The following is a 24,229-nucleotide window of genomic DNA, read 5'->3' on the forward strand; positions in this document are numbered from 1 at the left end:
ATTATTTTCACTGTGTTTTTTGATGACATCGTTTTTAAAACACAGTGAAAATAATCTATTTTGTACACCCTTTCATGTGTCGTAATGAAATGTATTTTATCTTGTAGCATTGTTGTAGAATAAACGTTTGAAATGTGGTACTTCTTTTTGGTTCACAATGCATTTAGTAAAGCTGAGAGTAAGAAGCTCTTGGGGTGAAGATCTGATGATTTTTGAGGGGTCAGTATGAATGCTCACTTAAATTTGTTCCTTGCTTAGTGGGGCAGGATAAGGAATAAAATTATAAAAAAACCAATTGATTAATCCAGTTTGTCCTAAATAACATTTATCAAATAACAGTGACGCCATTAACAATACATGCATTATTTTTAAATGAGTTTGGTAACTGTTCAGCATATCCCAATTTTCATTTACAATTCATTAAAAAAGTAGCTAAATTATTCCTAAAAAATGTATGCACCTTCAGTGTTTTACGAGGGGGATAGGAGAGACCTTAATGAACAATTGGGTGAACAGCCCATTTTTAAATGTTTAATGCTGCACACTGACATCGTGCTGAATGTCCCCGGAATGTCTTTCCGGTACTAAGAGATTGAGATTTATATGGAAATATATGGAAATTAATCCAAGCACCAAAATGGTGTTCTAATCTGCATCCCCGAGGCACATCAAACTTAAAGCAGACTCTTCCTTGCACCTCTGCTACAGATTTTGAATGGCGAGCACACGATGATCTAACAACCATGGCCATTGCAACGGATTTTAGTACACAACACTCGTACCCTGATCCTATTCACTCGCCCTTTGTTGAAAATCATCACACTCTTGTACCACCTCACTTCATTTCTTTGAAATTCCTAACTGTGCAGTGAAGGGAAGTGCAGCACTAATCTCCTCTGTCATTCCGGCCTCTCGCCCCCTTTTCTTAAACGTGTCTTTGATTTGACGGTCATCTCAGTTTGATTGTTTCAATGGTTGTGATGGGGAAGGTGGTGTTGTGGGGAATATTTTTTTACATTTTCGTGCCATAGACATGAACGCTCTCTGTGACGAGTTAAAAGCGTTTTTTTGCTCACTAAACACATGGTTGTATATCATCGTGTTTGGAGTAACTTGGCTGACTTTACTACAGTCATGTGGCAAACTACCACAGCCGTGTCCATTCCCCAATTTGGGTTGTGACCCATAGTTTAACAAAGACTGCTGTGAAGAGTTTATACATGTCAGAGAGGCACGTTTATGAGATGATGTGTTTTGGGTTCTTTTCTCTGATCTGATTTTAATAATCAGAGTTGTTCCTGTAGTGAGCCACTTTGGTGTCATCTACGAGTGCTGCATTGATTGTAACACATTTATACACTCAGCCATATCCTGCTGCAGTGCTGTACTTTGTTTAAGACAGAAGTCTTCTATGGCATCTGGACCAGTGGTCTTTTAGTCAACAGCTGATCTAAGCGTGGTATCTCAGGCCATTCTATTTCCTTGGTGTGTTTTCAAGGTCACTCCAACAGAAAATTCTTTTGTTAGCTTTGGAGATTACAACAGTAACAAAGTTATTTGCAACATTTCAAAAAGCAATATGGCTTCACTCCAGTGTGAAATCAAGTGTAGAACTAAAGATTCCTCCTCTAACAGAATCATTCACACTATTCCAAACAGTGATTATGGCTTCTTTCTAGTGTGCATTCTTTTGTGGACCTCAAAACTACTTTTTTGACGGAATAGTTTGCCACATTCTGAACAGTAGTATGGCTTCTCCCCAGTGTGAATTCTTTTGTGGTTCACAAGACTACTCCTCCAACGGAACTGTTTGCCACACTCTGTACAGCAAAACGGCATCTCTCCAGTGTGGATTCTTTGGTGGGTGTGAAGATGACACCGGTCACTGAACTGTTTGCCACACTCTGTACAGCGATATGGCTTTTCACCAGTGTGCATTCTAGTGTGGATGTCAAAAGCACTCTTATGACGGAATTGTTTGCCACATTCCAAACAGCAATATGGCTTCTCTTCAGTGTGAATTCTTTTGTGGCATAGAAGACTACTCCTGCAACGGAATTGTTTGCCACACTCTGTACAGCAATACTGCTTCTCTCCTGTGTGAACATTTTTGTGGGTCTGAAGATTACTCTTGTAGGAGAATTGTCTGCCGCATTCCAAACAGCAAAAAGGCTTCGGTCTAGTGTGGTTTCTAGCATGGATCTCAGAACTACGCTTATCACAAAATTGTTTGCCACATTCTAAACAGCAATAAGGCTTCTCTCCTACGTGGACTGTATGGTGTCTTGTGAGGAGGCTCTTTTGTGAAAAACACCTGCCACATTCTGAACAGCAATATGGCTTCTCTCCAGTGTGATTTTTTTTGTGGCTCAGTAGATGAGTCCTGTCACAGAATTCTTTGCCACACTCTGTATAGCAGTACGGCTTCTCTCCAGCGTGGATTCTTTTGTGGGTCTGAAGAAGGCCACATTCTTCAGTGTGAATTCTGAAGTGTCTCTTTAGATCACTCCTGTGACAGAATTGTTTGCCACATGCAGAACAACAGTGAGGTTTGTCTCCTGTATGAAATTTAAAAGGAAAAATAAAAGGTTATTTTCATCTCACTGATTAAATAAATGCTGGTTAAAATTATGAACAACGTTATAGCAGCAAAAGCAAATGTAAAATCTAAGTTGCACTTAGAAAGACAACCAACCTATTAATTTTCCCTTCTGTATTACAAAAACTCACCACATGAATACGATGACTGGAGCCAAGAGATTGAGGTAACTCAACTAAATAGATCACGTGTGAGAGAGCCAACCTTTCACGGATGTACTTGAGTACTTTCTGTATTGAATTTGAATTTAATTTTATAGACTTTGCCTTAATGAAGTTTGCAGCTTCAAGGACAAGTGATTTAATTTTTTTTCTGGTTCACTGGATGGAATTTTCTTTTGACTGGCCACACCTTCCTGATTTGTGAACATTATTCTTTGCATCATTGAGATCAAGGGAATCGAGAATGTTGTTTTCTTAATTAAAATGGACTTACTGGATTGCTGTCAATGTCCTCTATATGAGTTTCAAGCAGAAAAATTATCTGATATTCACATGCACCAGGTTTGCAGCGCTAAGGCAATCACACCTGTAAAACCGACAATTATATGTTTATAGTTACATTATGTTGGAACCTTCCAATTGTGGTAATGAACTTATAATATCTCCTACCTTTTTAATTGATCAGTCTTCCAGTGGCATATCTTTGTTCTACAGTCTCCGCTTCTGCTCATCTGTGCCACCCCACCCGCCTCACCTTCTCCACTGTGCTGCACCTCTTAAGTGTGCTCTACTGCTGTCAGATAAGTATTGGCTTTCTACGATGTAGAAATTCTCCCAGTGATAAACTCCTGCAAATTAAATAGTTTGTCCAGAGGAAATGGTCAGACTGGAATGTCTTAAAAGGCACTGGTATAGTGTGGTGCCCAACATATTGGCATTGTAGGTCAGGATGCTGCCACTGCCAGGCTGAGAGTGGTAAATTCAACAGCAACATTTGTTCAGAAATACACCGTTCTTCTCATGGTTACGGAACTAAGAGTGTCAGTGTGCCAAATTTGCAATACACTAAAATAAACTCTGGTTATGGATCTGTGCACAACGAACCCTCATCATCTAATGTTGCATTGTTTGACACGAGATCTCTTATTGGTAAAGCATCCGTGCTATCAGAATTCATTACAGACTCCAACCTTGATATGCTATGCTTAACAGAAACTTGGCAAAAACCAAACAAATTTATATCTCTAATGGAGGTGACACCCTCCACATACATTTACTTCACAGAGGCTCACAGCTCAAAATAAGGTGGAGGGGGTCACAGTAATTGTTGGATCGGAGTTAAACATCAATAGAATCACAATTGACACAATTTCCCAGAGATTCATTCTTCTTGGTAATTTCAACATCCATATTGACTTTACTACATGTAAGCTCTGAAATTAAAATCCTGTCTTTGCTACACTGTTTCGACCTGGTGCAACAAGTTGATTTTCCTACTCACTCTGGTGGTCACATCTGGCTTATGTGTCGGCAACAGCAGTGATTTGGGACTCTGACCATAAACGAGTACTTTTCACCGTCTCCCTCCTCTGAATTGTTAACATCTAATCTCTTTCAGAAGCCTTAAAGATATCTGTGCTTTTATCCTTGCTGATATTCTTCCGTCTTCCCCTATTCCATCCACACTAGACACTCTTGTTGACTACTATAACTTAGCCCTTCTTTGAAACAGCTCATTTAAAACATAAGGAGGTTTCCTTTAAACGCTCAACTCCATGGCACAACCCAGAATTATGGTGTTTGAAAGCAACTAGCCGATGCTTTGACAGAATGTCACGTAAGACAGCCCGGAACAAGAGGAATTGAAAAAAAAGCACATCCAATCCAGCTCAGAGTTAAATGACAGTGAGTAAAAGACAAAGTAGAGCTTCATAGAGACGTTTACAAACGTTGGCGCTAAACACATGCAGAGCAGGTTAGAGACTATGAAACCAGTGAAATTAGAAAGGCTCAAAGGAAAAACAAAACGTTGGCGCTATATACATGTGGAGAAAGTTAAAGGATATGAAAGTAGGAAAATTAGAAAATATAAAAAAAGAAAGTAAAGATCGCAGTAGCGCAAACAAACAAACTGCCTCATTTAACTATGCACCAGTCTAACTTTGGTTTTGCACAATAATTACTACACTATTGCAGATAGTGTAGTAAATTTACCCCAGGAGTCAAAAACGTTCTGTCTAGCCCTTGTACAAAAACCTAGACAAAAGCTGGGGTATCACCTTGGTAACCACATGTACTTTTGGAACTGTGAGAGGAAAATAGCACGACTTTACAGACAGGAGTCCAATGCAGAACTCTACTTACTTTTTTACTTTGTAAAAAAAAAAATATTAATTGCTGATGATGTAGATCGTTTTGTCTGTGCTGAAATTCCAAACAGAGAAACCTGTCCTGACCTCATTAAAAAGATTCAGCATATTGGGACTCGCAAGATTACAAATATTGTTTTTACAGAAGTTCTGAAATAAAAGTGAAACTAATGAGATAGCAACAATTCAAAGAAAAAGAAAAATCTTAAAAGTGTGTATCCAGAAAACCAAATACAGGGGTTTGGCGAGCGAAGCCCCCTAGTATATATAAATAAAATAACAAAACCCTCCCTTGTCCCAGTAACATATAACACAAAACATGAATACAAATAAATGGATACGAAAATGCTGACGATTGTGAATTAGAGTCCGGGTATAAAAACTGTCCTGAATACGGATGACTGTACGAGAGATAAGTGATTTGTTTGAGTTTCCCGCAAATGGAGCAACCTCACTGCGTGGTGGATGATGTAATCCGACCCCAGGGTCTCTGGTGATGAGGGACAGAAGACAGTCGGCGGAATGAAAACAAACAAGTGCAAAAGCACGATGTGGAAAACAGCAAGTAAGTTGGTTCGTGGTGGTGAAAAATAGTCTCCTTTCTTTTCTCTCTTCTCCTCGTTTCCTCCTGATTGCTTAAATAGTACTGCCGGATGTAATTGATCGTTAACAGGTGTTTTCCAATTTGGGGCTGCGGTCTCTTTCCATCATCCGTCCCCCTTTACGGGGATGACATTCACTGACACACACATAAACAGCAAACGGGACGATGGAAACAAGACGCACTTAGTACTAACACTGACAACACTATTACTACAATGTAGTCCTGCTACAGTTTATCCTGTATCTATCTGTTTTAGTGTTCTGCAGAAAATATTTGTATCCAATTTCTATGTACCCTGCTGTTCATTCTGAGACCAAAGGAAGTGCCTTGAGCATGGAAAAGGTGCTTTATAAACAAAATGTTTTATTATTATCATCATTATTACCCCAAACATGTGAAATGCACCCTTTAATGATCACCAACATTGCTCTGCACTTTGACCAAAGCCACTTGTTTCCAAAGCATATGTCTGAATTGCTTTTTTAAATTCCCTCAGAAAAACAGAGGAACTAACAAGGTGGTGTATTCATGGCGCAGTGGTAGTGCTGCTGCTTTGCAGTAAGGAGACTGTGGAAGATTGTGGGTTCGCTTCCCAGTTCCTCCCTGTGTGGATAACGCTTTGAGTACTGAGAAAAGCGCTATATAAATGTAATGAATTATTATTATTAATGAATTATTCATGCACAGGCCTACAGGAGCTGCGGTGGTCTGGAAAAAAAAAAAGAAGAGAAAACCAGAATCCCCACAGTTATTTGTTTCTGCTCAGATAGGGAGTGGCAGATGAAACCAGGGGCCTCATGTATAACGCCGTGCGTAGAACTCACACTATAACATGGCGTAAGCACAAAAGCGGGATTGTGCGTACGCACAGAAAAATCCAGATGCAGGAATCTGTGCGCACGCAAACTTTCACGGTGTTCTACTACATAAATCCCGACTTGCGTGAAAAGTAACGCACGTGCACGCGCCTTCTGTCCCGCCCCAACTCCTCCCAGAATTACGCCTCTTTGAATATGCAAATCAATATAAATAGCCTTTTGTGAAAAGACAATGGGAAAAGCACAGGGGAAAATATGAGAATTTCAGTGAATACCAAGTGGAGGCAAAGGAAAAACGTACTATTTGTTGGTTTAAACAGTGGTATAATCAACAAAAGGAAGCTGATCGAGTGATAGAGTGTCGGAAAAACTCGAAAGATCAAGTTCACAAAATTGCACAGTGCCCGAAATAAAAAAAGAAGTTGTCACATATCAATGTCGGTGTGATAAGGCAAGTCGTAGCCCACCGTCTTTGTGTCATATGAAAGCTTATTAGGGTACAGACAAAAAAAATAGGCACACAGTGGGGAAAAAAGCACAAAATGTCAACTTTAATCTCGAAATTTCCACTTTAATCACGTAGTTTATTTTGCCATTAAAGTAGAACATCATAAACTTCATCTTAAAATCGTTTATTTTACTAGTTTCTCGAGTAGCACGTTAAATGCTTTGTTCTGTATTTGATCTTCTATGTGCTCTGTGTGTGTGAATCACTACGTGCTTCCGTTCTTTCTCTTTCTCCGACAGGACACAGAATTCATTGCATTCGTGATATTACAGCTCTCCGAATAATTAAAATACTGAGATGCATACGTGATATCTTTTTCATGATGATAGGAATGAAAGCATGTTATTAAACATGGGAACACGGTGGCGCAGTGCTGGTTCATGTCTCACGCAAGAGGCTTGCTGCGCCATGTGCGACCTTCAATGACAATTTATCACAGCAGTACTGTCTCTTTCAAACGTACTAACCTCCAATTCCTGTCCTTACTTTTCTTTCTCCAAAAACCCAATCGCCACACAATCAGCTCTGTAATAGACGTTAAGCCATCTGTAAGCTTAAAACGCCGATTCTTCAAAACTTTTAAGGAACATTGAAATTTCTTCGTAGTACATGTTTAATTATTCTATCCGTCTATCCTTCCAGTGTCACGTCAGCACTAGAAATAATACAGCGCAAGGCAGGAGCTATCCGTGAACTAGCTAGCGCTGCGGCACAGTGTCCTCACATGTTTAATTATTAACAATACAGATTATTTAAATGAAGTTAAAGTTTTACCTGTATACTATAAGCAACATATTCTGCTGCATTTCATCTTAAAAATGATATCGTCATCATATGCGCTTTATAAAGTGGCGCAGGTTGTGCAATATTATAACTGTAGTGCAAATTTACAGTTCTACAAGGAGCACTTGATGGACTGATTGAGTGCGTTTAGAGTTCTTGGAATGAAACTGTTTCTGAAACGCGAGGTCCGTACAGGAAAGGCTTTGACGCATTTGCCGTGGCAGAGGTAGTGTGTACTTGAAACTGTACACCGATAATTTCCTTTCCAATCAGCTGCTGCTGTGATTCCCCACTCAGATACAGTGATATAAATACTCCGAGTGGTGCAGTGAGAGTAATATGGAAAAAGATGATCCGCTGTGGCAACCCTTAATGGGAGCAGCTGAAAGAACATGCAGTGAGCGTAACAACGCTAAAGCAGTTATGGTATTTGGAATACTATGGCTATTCCCTGGACCATTATATTGCTACAGGTTAATTACAATCAGATGCATTACACTAATAAACAATATGCAGTTAATTTCAGTGTATTTATAAAGCCACGTCAGGAATGTGGATCTAAGAAAGAAAGGGTGACCACACAGGAACAGTAGCACTGCTTTGATGCTGGGTGCCGCCAGTCTGCAAAACCGAGCGGAGAAATTGTGTATGCCAGGGTATGAGGTACCGTGGAAATGTGCGTGGCTTTATGCCAAGTTCAGGTTTTATACATCGCGATTTGAGCGTGGAAATGTTAGTACGCAACATTTCTGTGCGTACGCACCGTTTATACATGAGGCCCCAGGACTGGTCAGCTTGGAGACACTCCGGTGACATTTATTCTTCCCATTCTATTGTTAATAGATGTGTACTGTCATGATTAATTAACGCCAGTCAAATCAAAATGTGTCATCTCACTGCAAATTTTATGACATTGATGTGTTCGTGTATTCCTTCAGTCATAGCATTCTAGCTGGTAGCTTCAAGCACTCCAAGTCTCTCCTCAGTTAATAAATTAAACTAAAAAAGGTAAATGAGCAAAGCTACTGAACTCTGCCATTAACACAAGCCGCTGTAGCACACTCTCTCTGTAGTTGTCATTAATCACAGACTGGTGGCCGACATCTTTTTGGTTCATTTCAGTCACAGCAGCAGATTCTCCTTCTAACATTACATGACAGGCCCATTTCCTGATCTTCATGCTGTTCACGTCCTCCAGTGACTCCAAGGTCTGCCACCATGACAGGTATGAGTAAGTGTGTGGACTGAGCTCCTTACAGTGTCCTGGTATTATCATTAGGGTCTTGAATTTGGTCTATTTAGACCAGGGGTGCCCAACACTTTGATCGTGATCGACCAGTAGATTGGAAAGGTAGTGCAGGTAGATCGAAATTTTTTTAAACGTTAGTCTATCATCTATCCTCCCTATGGCATTTGCCACTTGATTGACAAACAGGGTGGCCAGTCTGAGATCTCTTTTCTTCTAACACGCTGGTCATCCCGCACGCACGATCAAACGCATGAGCTACTGCAAAACTCTGGCTGTAATCTAGTTAGCCTTCCAATTTATATCGACTAAAAAAGGGATTTTTAAAAAAAAAAAATTGTTTGGGGAGGGTATGGGCTGGATGTGGAATTGGAAGAGGATTTTTTTTCTCACAATATCACAACTGAAGTGCATTTGTCTGATTTGTCAATTTATCACTGCTATTCCAAAGAAGGAAAATGTGGAAAGGCACTTTCGAACTCTTCATAAAAACTACAAAACTGATTTCCTTACGAAAAGCGATCTGAGAAAGAGAAAGGAGAGGGAACTAAAATCTCAGTTAATTGGACAGCCGTCATTTTTCACTCGGCTGAATTCAAAAGCAAAGGCAGACACACCGAGGCGTCGTTCCGGGTGAGTCACTCGATCATTAAGCAGAAGAAGTCCTTCCAAGATGGAGAGATGATAAAAGAGGCCTTCGTTGAGGCAGATGGCTAGAGAGAAATTCCTGCTGAGATTTCGAGACCCCTGGCCGGAGGTAAAGGAGTTTCTCCTTGTCATTAAACATGAAGAATACAAGCAACTTAATAACGATCAATGGCCACTAGACTTGGCATTTTTTTCCCCCCCGATATGACCAACATGTTGAATGAGCTTAATTTACAGCTGCAAGGAAAAGACAAAACCATCATGGTCAATATGATTAGCTCAGTTAATGCTTTCAAATGAAAAATGCAACATCTGTCCTCAAAGCGGCAGTGCCATGATTTGGGGAACATTCAAAACCTCGCGTAAGAGCTGGAGACGCAATGAAAGGCGCGTGCACAACTTGACCGCATACGCTACACAGAGCAGATTGAAAATTGTCTGTCAGACTTTGACAGACAGTTTCAAGACTCGGCTTTACTTGAGCCAATCGCTACATTTAAGTGCTATCCATTTAGGGAAGATGTTGAGGGCGATTCACCCACATCAAAAATTGCAACACTGTTTCACCTAAAACTCCTCTACAGTGGAGGATGAGATTTTGACACTGCAGGGTGACATTCAGCTGAAGTCTGGGGCCCAAGGACAGTTTTGGAACTTACTCACAGAGGAAAAGAACCCAAACATGAGGAAATGTGCTACCTCCTTGAGTGCATTATTCGGCTCTACTTATTTATGCGAGTCAGCCTTATCCCACATGAAGATTATTAAGTCCAAATCCGTAGTGACCATAAATGTATTGAATTGTTATTGTGCCATAAAGGTTATTCAGTTATACAAGGTACGACAACATATATTTTATGTATACTCAGTATGTGTGTGTGTATATATATATATATATATATATATGGCAAAATTGGTAGAATTATGTTGGCACATGGAATAACATTGTAACAGTGTCGGCACGACACCGCTGAAAGGTTGCCGACCCCTGAAGTACAGGAAACTCAAAGTTCAGAGCACCCACACACCCACCTCAAGACTCTTCAGTGAGACAGCTTCAGACTAAGAGCGAGTTCACATTTCATTTGAGGAGTTTGCTTCCGAGCCAATGCTGCGTGCAAAGACAAGTCTCACTGAATCTTGTGGGTATTTTTGGCCTCTTCCAAGAGCCGGAGCTCCAAGTTCACACAAGGAGTGCATCAATAGGCTTTAACAGGCTCTGTTTTTGAACTTGCAACGCTTCATGTGCCACTAGCCAGCTGTCTTCCTCAAGGTCTTTTATACATAGACACATCCTACTCCTGCTGATACCCAACTGTCATTACCTTCAACTCTCATCTTCTGCCCTGTGAGCGCACAGAGTGGCTCCACTTGACTTTGTCAGACTGGACTACATGAACCACCGTGCACTCACAGGCCTGGTTGTAGGGGCAAAGCTCTTGTTTGATTGAGCTGTGACTGTCATGGACTGTTCTGTGTCTGACACCTCCGCTTAGACAAGTTATCTATGGGTGACCAGTCAGGAGTAGAGCTGTACGATAAATGAATTTCATTTTGATAAATCACCCTTTGATATAACTTATTTTTTAAATTTCAAGAGCTGTGATTTTAATCAGCTTGTGTTTATTTTTTTCTTTTCTGTTTTTCCAAATCTACAGTGGTGTGAAAAACTATTTGCCCCCTTCCTGATTTCTTATTCTTTTGCATGTTTGTCACACAAAATGTTTCTGATCATCAAACACATTTAACCATTAGTCAAATATAACACAAGTAAACACAAAATGCAGTTTGTAAATGGTGGTTTTTATTATTTAGGGAGAAAAAAAAATCCAAACCTACATGGCCCTGTGTGAAAAAGTAATTGCCCCCTGAACCTAATAACTGGTTGGGCCACCCTTAGCAGCAATAACTGCAATCAAGCGTTTGCGATAACTTGCAATGAGTCTTTTACAGCGCTCTGGAGGAATTTTGGCCCACTCATCTTTGCAAAATTGTTGTAATTCAGCTTTATTTGAGGGTTTTCTAGCATGAACCGCCTTTTTAAGGTCATGCATAGCATCTCAATTGGATTCAGGTCAGAACTTTGACTAGGCCACTCCAAAGTCTTCATTTTGTTTTTCTTCAGCCATTCAGAGGTGGATTTGCTGGTGTGTTTTGGGTCATTGTCCTGTTGCAGCACCCAAGATCGCTTCAGCTTGAGTTGACGAACAGATGGCCGGACATTCTCCTTCAGGATTTTTTGGTAGACAGTAGAATTCATGGTTCCATCTATCACAGCAAGCCTTCCAGGTCCTGAAGCAGCAAAACAACCCCAGACCATCACACTACCACCACCATATTTTACTGTTGGTATGATGTTCTTTTTCTGAAATGCTGTGTTCCTTTTACGCCAGATGTAACAGGACATTTGCCTTCCAAAAAGTTCAACTTTTGACTCATCAGTCCACAAGGTATTTTCCCAAAAGTCTTGGCAATCATTGAGATGTTTCTTAGCAAAATTGAGACGAGCCCTAATGTTCTTTTTGCTTAACAGTGGTTTGCGTCTTGGACATCTGCCATGCAGGCCGTTTTTGCCCAGTCTCTTTCTTATGGTGGAGTCGTGAACACTGACCTTAATTGAGGCAAGTGAGGCCTGCAGTTCTTTAGACGTTGTCCTGGGGTCTTTTGTGACCTCTCGGATGAGTCGTCTCTGCGCTCTTGGGGTAATTTTGGTCGGCCAGCCACTCCTGGGAAGGTTCACCACTGTTCCATGTTTTTGCCATTTGTGGATAATGGCTCTCACTGTGGTTCGCTGGAGTCCCAAAGCTTTAGAAATGGCTTTATAACCTTTACTAGACTGATAGATCTCAATTACTTCTGTTCTCATTTGTTCCTGAATTTCTTTGGATCTTGGCATGATGTCTAGCTTTTGAGGTGCTTTTGGTCTACTTCTCTGTGTCAGGCAGCTCCTATTTAAGTGATTTCTTGATTGAAACAGGTGTGGCAGTAATCAGGCCTGGGGGTGGCTACGGAAATTGAACTCAGGTGTGATACACCACAGTTAGGTTATTTTTTAACAAGGGGGCAATTACTTTTTCACACAGGGCCATGTAGGTTTGGATTTTTTTTCTCCCTAAATAATAAAAACCATCATTTAAAAACTGCATTTTGTGTTTACTTGTATTATATTTGACTAATGGTTAAATGCGTTTGATGATCAGAAACATTTTGTGTGACAAACATGCAAAAGAATAAGAAATCAGGAAGGGGGCAAATAGTTTTTCACACCACTGTATTGGAGCGCAAATGGATCATATTTGGAAGTACAGCTTGATATTGACGAGCACATGCACTGCCTGTGGGCAGGTACAACTAGAAATGGTCATACAACTCATAATAGCATAGAGAGACCCAATCTGACATCTGTATAATGCATTTTAATATATTTTCCAGACTGCCTGTAGGCCTGTTTGTAGATTCCCTGACCAGTTTTCAACTTGTCTTCTCAGCAATCTTGGAGGGACATCCCGATCTTGGCAGGTCTTGCCCATATTTATTTAGGAATTTAGACAGGAGTATAAGTAACAAGCTGATTAAGTTTGCAGATGATACCAAGACAGGTGGATTACCAGATAATCTGGAATCAGTTATATCATTACATCAGGACTTGGACAGCATACAGGCTTGGGCAGATTTGTGGCAGATGGAATTTAATGTCAGTAAATGTAAAGTATTACAAATAGGAAGTAAAAATGTGGGTCAAAAAATTGAAAGTACACCTTATGAGAAGGATTTAGGAGTCATAGTGGACTCTAAGCTATTGACTTCCCGACAGTGTTCAGAAGCCATTAAGAAGGCTAACAGAATGTCAGGTTATATAGCGCCTTGATGTGTGGAGTACAAGTCACAGGAGGTTCTGCTCAAGCTTTATAAGACAGTGGTGAGGCCTCATCTGGAGTACTAGGTGCAGTTTTGGTCTCCAGACTACAAAAAGGACATAACAGCACTAGAAAAGGTCCAGAGAAGAGCGACTAGGCTGATTCCAGGGCTACAGAAGATGAATTATGAGGGAAGACTAAAAGAGCTGAGCCTTTACAGTTTAAGCAAAAGAAGATTAAAAGGAGACCTTACTGAAGTGTTTAAAATTATGAAGGGAATTAGTCCAGTGGATCAAGACTGACTTTAAAATGAGTTCATCAAGAACACGGGGACACAGCTGGAAACTTGTTAAGGGGAAATCTCACACAAACATTAGGAAGTTTATCTTTACATAAAGAATGATAGAGTCTTGGAAAAAGCGAACAAGTAGTGTGGTAGACAGTAAGACTTTAGGGACTTTTAAAAATTAAGAGGTGACCTGATTGAAGTGTTTAAAATTATGAAGTGAATTAGTCCAGTGGATCGAGACTGTTATTTTAAAATGAGTTCATCAAGAACACGGGGACACAGTTGGAAGTTATTCTTCACACAGAGAACCATCTTTAGGGATTTTTCAAAAGTTGAGTTGATGTTATTAAGTGGATAGGACCGGTGAGCTTTCTTGGGCTGAATGGCCTGTTCTCGTCTAAAGTGTTCTAATGTTCTAAAGCATACCCTTCATTGCCAACTCTACCACCCCACAACATTAAACATCTAAGCACATCACTAGCACACAGGCCTTAACAATCCTAATAATAATAATTTTTATTTATGTAGTGCCTTTCATGCACTCAAGGACACTTTACAATTCAATAAACACATTAACATGACAGTAGAAATTACATACAGGAAATAAAAGCACATCTTTTCAATGAGTGTTAACAGGAGTTTGAAGTTAATAATAGATTCTTTCTCACGAAGGCCGAGAGGGACTGCATTCGAAATTTTATGGGCTATCACTCTGAAAGCTCTGCCCCCCCCCGTAGTTACTACCCTGTGTTTAGGTACGGTGAGTAAGTTAGCGTCCGATGATCACAATGCACAGGCAGGAGTGCAAGGAAGCAGCAGCTCAGACAGATAATGAGGGCTAAACCATGAAGGGCTTTAAAGGTGAGAAGGATAATTTTATATCTGACTCTTGAAGAAACTGGTAACCAATGCAAATCATAGAGGACAGGAGCGATGTGAGCAGAGTCATCATTGTGTGTAAGTAAACGAGCAGCAGAATTCTGAACATATTGTAATCTAATGATATATTTAGTCAGGAGGCCATAAAACAATTCAGTGCAATAGTCCAGGCAGGTAGTGATGATGAAAGTATGAATGAGTGTTTCAGTATCCTTCATAACGAGGAAAGAATGCAGATGAGCAAATGTTACGGAGATGAAAAATACCTGTCTGTACGATTGAGCTAATGTGTGGTTGGAAAGTAAGAAGCTGATCAAAGGTGACACCCAAATTACGGACTGATGCTGAGGGTTCAACAAGGATCCCATCCACATCCTGGTTAAAAGCAGTTATTATAAAAGCTTCTCCAAAAGGATAATGTCGAGTGAGCTGCAGAAGATAAGCAATCACTAGCTGGCGTAAAGAAGTGAAATGTTTTGCCCTGTCATTATATAAACTACTTTAACGGCTTAAATGGCAGCTCCTTTTTCCTCCAATCACGCAGCTGCAGCTGACAAAACACAGTATTTGAACTTTCTCCTGCTAACTTTGATCATCATGCAGCCTTCAATATGCTTCCTCATTGACTCTGCACAAAAGCAGCACTATCAAATCAAACCAGCGTATCAAATGTAATATGCAGTACAAAGCACTGGCCTTCACTTCATAGGTGCACTTAATAAAGGTCTCCATAAAAATCAACATCTTGTTTTCTTTTGTAGTGAGAAGTCTGGCAAAATGACCACTTTTATTGGGTCACTAAAAAGATGACAATACGCAAACTTTCGAGGCACCTTCATCAGGCAAGATGTAATACAGAAACTGTATCTAAGATGTCTCACTTGAAGGTTTTCCAATGTTGTTACTTGTCCTAGTGTGTGTATATAAACAGCGAGAACTCTAGTCTCTGTATTACATCCTGCCTGAAGAAGGGGCCTCGAAAGCTTGCGTATTGTCATCTTTTTAGTTAACCAATCAAAGGGGTCATTCTGCTTGACTTCTCACTACATTCATAATGGCTAACATGGTACAACACCCTAGTACTGTTTTCTTTTGGCAACTGGTACAACATCTCATCAGTTGTCTAGTGTGTTAACACTACAGTGATGGGCAAAACTCCACCGGATAAGAGCTGCTGGGCTGTAAAGTCCGGGTGCTGGTGAGACTTAGTGAAGTGGGTTTGTAGCCGCGCTATGCCGATTTAGTTAAAGTACAGCCGATATGATATCACCGATCTCATTGTTAAGGTCACCATTTTGTTTTTTTGTTATGTTTTAAGGCCAGAAACTTGCAGTTATTTTATGTTCTACTTGCCGCTATGCACAGTCTTATAGTAAGCAGGTAGTGTGGTGTAGTGGCAAAGAGTTTTGGAGGTTGTGGGTTCAAATCCCTCGACTGTCCCTGAGCAAGTCACTTGGCGTGCCCATACTCCAAAACAAAACGAAATGGAACCAGTGGCATCCTAAACATTGTAGGTCGCCTCAGATAAAGGCGTCAGCCACATAAGTCAATGTAAATTACTCCTTCAAGATCACTTGTTTCTGTTACTTAATCGTGAAAACTAATAGTGTTGTCTAAAGAAAAAGGATGTGGCAACTGCTTCCTTCCATCTCATTCTTTTCCTGTGTGAACAAATGAGAGCAAACGAATTATCCAAGGTGAAGCTGTCGTCAGATGTCAAGCCTGTAACGTGGGCATCGACACCATTGAGAACATGCATTCCCAGCTCTGAACACGACTTGCACCAAAGCGCATTAACAAGACAACGTAAAGTTAAGACTTCTCATGAACGCTAATGGAAAGATTGCGCAACTTCTCTTCAACGAGTCACTCACTGTGTGGCTGACATGACAAATGTATATTTTAGGCAAGAACTGTTTATTTATTTGGATGCCCTGGTTGGGCCAGAAACAAAGTAAAAGGTCCTGAGAGTTGATGTTAAGGTAAGTACTCCTTTAAGATGATTTTATTTTCATTATTTGTATTACTACAGCTATTGCCACAGTTGAGTTTGTAACCTCGTATTTTGATAGTTCTGTACTTATTGAGTGCTATCATCTACGGTATTCTTACATTTTGTGTTAAGAGTTGTTGCGACGCTCGGGCCTGCACTTGGCGAGGAGTGGTGTGCGAGAACACGGTAAGTAGTTTGTAATGTTGCACTGTAGATCTGATAGATTGGACATGGAGGGTCACTTATGGTCAGTTTTGTGCATTTCTTTTTACCCCCGTTTTAATGCCACCCATTGCATACCCAACCTACCTGGAAGGGGGTCTCTCCCTGAATTGATCTTCCCAACATTTCATCCATCTTTCCCCTACAAGGGTTACCTTGCAAGTTTTATTTTATCTTCTTATGGAATCTAAGGGTGGAGGACTGTTCAAATAACGGGCCCCGTTACAGCCCACTGTGGCACCCCCTGGGTGATTTGTGGGCTAAAATACAGTTGTGGTAATAATGTTGCGAGAGTTTCATAATGGTGACATTTCAATACATAGATATGGCGACTGCATCCTTTCATCTCGTGCGTTTTATTTACAAACAAATCCAAAATGGAAAGCACTCGCTAGTCATGAGTCAGAAGTTTGTTCAAAAATTGAATTTGTGTGGATAGTTAGGAATTCCTTTCAGTGCCTTTGAGTTTCCATCCATCCATTTTCCAACCCGCTGAATCCGAACACAGGGTCACGGGGGTCTGCTGGAGCCAATCCCAGCCAACACAGGGCACAAGGCAGGAAACAATCCTGGGCAGGGTGCCAACCCACCGCAGGCCTTTGAGTTTTGCATGTGAAATTAATTTTGGCATAAATTTCACAAAACTGTAAGCAGGATACTCTGCTGTTTCACTCATCATTAATAAAACCAATTTAAGTTACAATCAAGATTATGGTCAAAATTACACAAATAAAACGTTTTGCCAAAAATCATACAGAAATCTCCAGACATTGCTCTGGGGGTCACACAGCCCACCCTACCCAAGCCAGGCCTAGGAGGTGCAGCTGGAAAGGAAACACATCAAGTGTTTATCTCAACACTGCAGGTAAACCACAACGACCAAACGTCATTTCCCACAGAGCCAGTTTTAATTTTATTTATTGAATAGATAGGATAGATCAACGTTACATGATAACTCGACAAATGCGAATAACAAAGTGATCTCTAAATTGAACCAGTTGGAGCTACCAAAAGAAAGGGCACTTGTGTGACAATTTCCAGTATGAAGCTTGTATTTCCACATCTCCCAGTGGCTCATGAAGGCAGAGTGAGAAATGCCAACTGGCCCAGTGGGTTTGTTTTCATTCCTCCTAAAATTAAAGAGCTCACGGCTGACACCATCTGACTAACAATTGGGTGTTATTAGTTTAAGATGACTATGTGTGTCTGTTAATGGGACTGCACTGTTATGAGAAATTAATGCAGAAATTCAGGGAATTTCAAACAATTCACCAGCTGTTCCTTACAATTCTACTTTTGTGCAACACTTTTTACTGAGGACAGGCTTGGAGTGTTTGAACAAATTTACAGCTACAATGCGAGAGCAGCAAGTTGCTAAACCTTACAACATTACAGAGATGAACTCTCAAAGGACATTAAACACACAATTTAACACACTCCTTTAACTGCATTTCAGTGTTCCTCATAAAAAAGTACAAGACCTCCCTTTCAGGCCCATAATCCCCCCAACCCTAAAACTTATTTTTCACTTACTCTTTTCTGCCTTATTTGTAGATGCCGGTTCATCTTCCTCAATCCTAACAGATGAAGGGTCTTCGGTCCTCTTTGTGTCAGGTTGTGAAGATTCAGACTTCTCAAGGACAGAAGGCTCTGATGATGCACAGTGTCTGCTGGGAGAGGAGACTAACCCGGTCACTGCTCCATCTTCATCCCCACACTGATGGTCCTCTTCCTTGACATTCTGCACACTTTTACAAATGTTTGTCTCAATGCTAACAGATGTCTCTTCAGCCTCTTCTTTAATGCTCACTAACCCTGTCTCACAATCCTCCTCCTCCTCCTTAATGCAGAGACTCTCCTGTTGAGGGTGGATGGACTCCCACTCACACTCCTCCTTCTTAATGTTTACAGCCATTGTTTCTCTGGTATTTATGGCAGCCTCATACGTCTCCTTTTTTATATCCATCTAGATGTAATCTGAACAGCAGCTTTTTCTATCTCTCTGTGAAAAAAGAAAAAGGATTTAATTGGATCAAAAGTGCGACATTTGCATTTCACAGTTAATGTTTTAAAATGCCTGACTTGATGTAAACCTTAACAGTGACTCATCACTCTCATATCAAATATTCAGATGGCAAACAAAATTTGGAGTGCAGTGAAGGTCCAACAGACTGGAAGAGAAGACCACCTCACACAGTTGGAGGGGTCAGCAGTATTCTCTTCTTCCTTATCCTCTTCATCTTTTCCCACTTTATATGATGTTGATGTGTTTGATCAACCTTCTCCAAACAGCTCAGTATTGCACCCCCTCCCCAGTTAGACCCTTTTCCTCCACATCTTCTTTTACTTTATTCATCCACCTACACTTTGGCCTCCTTCTCTTCCCCTGTATTTCCATTCCCATCACTATTTTTCCCACATATGCATTGTCTCTCCTCATCACATGTCCATACCATTTCAACCTTTTTTCCTGTACTTTAGTAGATTTCTCTCCCATTTTTGTTGCACACCGATTCTCTCATTTCTTATTCTGTTCTTTTTTGTAACTCCACACATCCATCTCAACATTCTCAATTCTGCCACAACTCACTTCTTCTTCCAAGCTCCCTATACTGCCCACCATGTCTCAGCTCAAGACCTCATTGCTGGTCTTACCACTGCCTTAAGTTAAACCTTCACCTTCTTCAATCACACAACACTCCTGATAACTTCTTCCATGTGTTCATCCACACTGCACTCTGAGTTATCTCTAATTCTAAATCTTGGACTACCACTCATCCTAGATATTTAAACGTATCCCCTCTTTTCAACTGCTCTCCCTGCAGGCTAACATCTGAATCCTAATCAAAATTAAACCTCAGATATTCAGTCTTCTTCCTTTTTATCTTCAACCCTCCATCTTCCAAAGCTCTTCTTCATTCTTCTGATTTCCTCCTTTCTGGTTTTACAAAACACAATGTCATCAGCAAAAAACACACACTGGGGGGGGAATTGATCTTTTACCTCATGACTCAGCACATCCATAATCAGATCAAAGAGTTAAGGACTTCAAGAAGATCCCTGGTGCAGACCTCCTCTAAGTGGGGTCTTGTCTGTTACACCAACACAATACTGGGACCCAAAGAGTATGTCTGTGTGTTTAATTCAAGCTGTGAATCCTGCTGACCTTAATGATGGAATTAATCCCAGTCAGCAGTACTCACTACTTGGATGAAACACAGACGTACTGTTTGGGTCCCAGAATTGTGTTAGTTATCTTTTTGAAATGTTTATACAAGGAAGACCTCAGGATTGTGTTAAGAAACAGACGCATGTCAAGATGGGGAGAATAAAAGAGGAACGTAAATCTGGTAGAACACGCAGCCTGCAACAAAAGATGGCAGAAGGTGGAATAATGGATTTGCTAGCTTACATTGACACGTGTCGCTGATGAGGCTTACCTTCTACTTACTTGGTGCAGGTTGGACAAAAACCTTTGCATCGTCACTGACAAAGAAAAAAAAATATTAAAATGGAGCCATTCCTCCAGTTAGTTGCCTCCTGAGGCAATCACACCGTTTGATTGTAGTCATTGATTTTATCAAACCCTTTGTTCCCACTAAACATTTCAAAGTGGTTTGTTCTGTTTAACTGTAACAGAGCTACAGTGGGTACAGAAAAGAATCAGACCCGTCAAAATATTCACATTTTGTTGATTTGCAGCCTGAAGAGAAGACACAACTAAAAAAATATTTCTCCATCTGTATTTACTCAATACAACTTGTAACAGCCAAGTGAAAAGATATAATAGTAATTCTGGTTTTTATTTATTTTTTTCTAAATTGTTTCTGAGATGGTTAAAGGATCAGCTCCTTCTAAAAAGTCCTCGTAGACTCAATCAGGTGTAACTAATCTCCTTCTCCATTGCACACCAAGCTAATTGGCTCCCACCGGTGATCAGCTGCAATCATTCCGATTTGTTCAGCTATTTCCATGGCATCCCAGTGCTTGGAAGTGCAACTGAAAGCCAACAATCAACTCTGGGTGGTCAGGCACAGTCAGAAGATCTCAGAGATAAAGTTGTGCACAGGCACAAGTCAGGAGATGAATACAAAAATAAACTCAAAGGCTTCATCAATCCCTAGGAGCGCACAGAGAAGTTCATAATCAAGAAGTGGAAAGTGTTTGGTACCACTAGGACCCTCCCGGAACAGGACGACCCTCTAAAATGGATGGAAGAACGAGGAGGACACTGGTAAGAGAGGCTAACGAGAGGCCGACGGTGACTCTAAAGCAGTTACAGGAATTTATACCAAAGAGTGGTCATTGTGTGTATCCGACAATAAAAATCACAAATGGTCCACAAATAAAAAATAAATAAAACTGTCTAGAAAAAGTTTAACAATGGAGGACTGCACTTACAAGATAGGAGTCTCAATGAGTGTTTGCAGACTTTACTTTTAATAAGCCCTAAAACAGAACCTCAGCTCTGTTTGGTACACCTTATAGAAGTAAACATTCCCTAAAAACACATAAAATCATGAATAATATTTAACACAGTAATAAACTCCTATTAAATGGCAGCTCCTACCAGTACAGTGACCCTGGAGCGGTGGAGACCTTGGGTGGCTCAGTCATCTTCAGAACTCTGGAGGTTTGTGCTTCTGATAAAACTAATTTGCTGTGGGCAACCATAAGGGTGGGAGGGGGCAGTAAAAAAAAAAAAAAAAAAAACTCATTACTGACCCTCATGAACATTCTAATTAAATCAAAGAGGCCTTTATCTAGAAGAAGAATGCCAGGCCTGGCATTGGTGTTCACCTAAGAGTGCCCAGTGGAGACCCACAAAGTCCAGTTGGGCTCAGCATAATAATGGCCATCATATGGGACTTGGCGTTCACCTCACAACCACAACACAGTAAAAAGCAAACACGAGTAAAACACACGGGGATACGGGAACCCACGATGGGCCATCACAGGCTACACTCACATCTGTGTCCACAAACACAAGTCATGTCAGACTTGCCAGTCCATTAAACCTGCAAAATCTTTAGAAAGAGGAAGGGCAAAAACACACAAAGGGTACACATGAACACTTAAAATCATAAACAGGCTGAGGTTCAAATTCATTCTGCTGGAGCTGTGAGGCTGTGACACTGACCAGACTATTAACTTCTCTGTACTCATTACCGGGCATTACTAGATTGGGCTTTAGCATTAGAAATAAAGAGTTTGTCACATTTTAATGTAAAAGATACATTGCTTGCTCTAAATGTATCATCTGTATTCAGGGACGTGCTGTCAGGGGAGACAGGTGTCATCATGAAAAGTAAAAAAAAATAATAATACTGATAACATACAATAAATGTGTCCACTGGTCTGTGCTATAAATTTGTTTTCTATATGATGTCAATAATTTTGATCCTTTTTATAGTCAAAATCGCTGAATTTGCGTATTTTCTGTTCAAATATGGGGGAGAAATGCAAGAAGCGACGAGCCTCACCTCACCTCGGACTGCTCTCTCCATCATGCACTGGCTTGATGTCTGCAATTGGCGCGTGCCTGTTTCTGTCTCTCTCTATATTGCCAATTTAATGTGTGCAGACACGTTTATTATACACCTTGACTTTCCACAGTCTGGCTAATAACTTTAATGAATGTGTGACATATTTAGTCATGCTGATCGGACATAAAACCGCAGTGAGAAGGCACACGGCGAGTCAGACATTAGCGTGTCGTCCTGAAGGGGGCGCATGTGAGCTCAACAGCTGCCTACTGCTGCTGTTCTCGAGGCGCCAGTAAGTTAGCCATATCAGAAAGTCAAGTGCACTGCAGCGCTCCGTTTATTTGTAATTTTTGTTCCGACTATAAAAATGGACTATATATCTAAGCTTATACATTTCTCAAAATTGGACTTTCAGTCAAAACAGGAAGTGGTAAATAACGGAAGACCAACGCCGGAGCTAAAAGGTTTGTTTCAAACTAAGGGGCAACTCAATTTTGTCCTTAAATAAAACAACCCTTTGTTCTTCTTGTTATCCTTTTGTTGACCAGTCAGTATTAAAATCGATTAAAGCATCAGAATTAAAAGCTTAAAAAAAAAAACTAAATATTTCAAGTAAGGTCAAAATTGAAATCCGTTTTTTTTCTGTACACCACTCTATATTCTCATTTGTATTGAATGGGTATGAATTGTGGAACAGCAACGGCAAATTTGAAAACAGATGGAGGGTGAGGAGCAAATGCGTTTTCCGCTATAAATGTAGCGTTCTTAGCTAAATATGTGCCTTACGTACGAGTGTGTTTGAATGCTGATGAGATATGAAACATAACCAGTAGTCAATGTGCAGGCTGCCGATTGAATAGTGAATAAGCTACTCTTTTGGGTTCATACATTTGTAAATCTGACTCTAAAGGAGTCAGTGACTCAACAGCCATGAACCTTACCGCACGTCACTGTCTAAATTGAATTAATAAGATTTCAGAATGTTAGTCCGTGTATATAAATATACACACAAATTCATGATGACGGTCGCCAAAGTTTGCCGGTTATTAACATTTATACCTCTGTAGGTGAGTTAACGGAGGAGTAACAGCAACATGGCAGCACTACAAGTACCTCTCACTGTTTATTTATACTCGCTTTCAGCTCGTATCCGCTCTTTCCTCCGGTTTGTTCAGTTCGTCCCCCTCTTTTACTAATTAACAGTGTAAATGTCTGACTGACTGATCCCTCGTTGCCTTTTAAACACTGGATCGGTCACCAACTCTTCCATCGTCTTTAAACAGGGCACTGCGAATCGGAAGAAATCAAAGTGCTGCCTGTGGAGCGGACGCCTCGTCGTGCTCGCCGATTCGAGGATCGTGAATGAAACAATACACGGAAAGGAAGAGGCGACGATGTAATGTAGAATAGGATTTGAAAACGTTAAGCGAACCAGAGGAACAAACAACAACGAACTGCAAAGACACGCCAGCCCGGACACAGGTAGTTTCGAGTCCAGGGATGTGTTCATGGACACAAACACGTGGCTCTCGCCTCTGATAGCAGTAACTTTGAATGAAGCGAATAAAAACTCACACGCGCATAAAGTGTCGTCCACAAACCCTGAGCACTTACCCTCGGTCTTTCAGTGATGGGATTTCGGTTTTCTAAAATCGTTGATAATCCTCATTCACTTGCAAACATTCGAGATAATTCCTAAACCGTCTCGTGCACTGCCTATCAGCACGACGCTGAGATTCCGGCGCTCCGGATGACGTCACTCGCCACGCCTTTAAAATATCGAGCATGCGCCCTGAAGCTTCACTACAAGTATTGGGATCCACATTCTTACCACAGTGTTAGCGCCCCCTGTTGTCTTCAACAACACCAACCCAAGGTTTTTCCTAAATCAGGGGCGTCCAGCTCCGATCCTGAAGGACCACAGTGGCAGCAGGTTTTTATTTGAACCCTTTTCCTAATTGGTGACCAGTTTTCACTGCTAATTAA

At 40.7% G+C, this 24,229-nt stretch overlaps 1 protein-coding gene across 1 annotated transcript; it reads right to left on the bottom strand.

Annotated features, from left to right (window-relative positions):
* Window positions 1-73: 73 nt before the first annotated feature.
* On the bottom strand, window positions 74-24,021 carry LOC114667497 (gastrula zinc finger protein XlCGF52.1-like). Its single transcript, XM_028822807.2, has 3 exons — window positions 23,858-24,021; window positions 18,291-18,759; window positions 74-2,558 (listed from the first exon to the last, which is right to left on the bottom strand). Exons 2-3 carry the CDS (start codon window positions 18,721-18,723, stop codon window positions 1,663-1,665), a joined length of 1,329 nt encoding a protein of 442 aa, XP_028678640.1. The 5' UTR covers window positions 18,724-18,759; window positions 23,858-24,021; the 3' UTR covers window positions 74-1,662.
* Window positions 24,022-24,229: the final 208 nt, after the last annotated feature.

Source organism: Erpetoichthys calabaricus, chromosome 1 (assembly GCF_900747795.2).
Source record: "Erpetoichthys calabaricus chromosome 1, fErpCal1.3, whole genome shotgun sequence".
In the NCBI taxonomy this organism is placed as follows: Eukaryota; Metazoa; Chordata; class Cladistia; order Polypteriformes; family Polypteridae; genus Erpetoichthys; species Erpetoichthys calabaricus.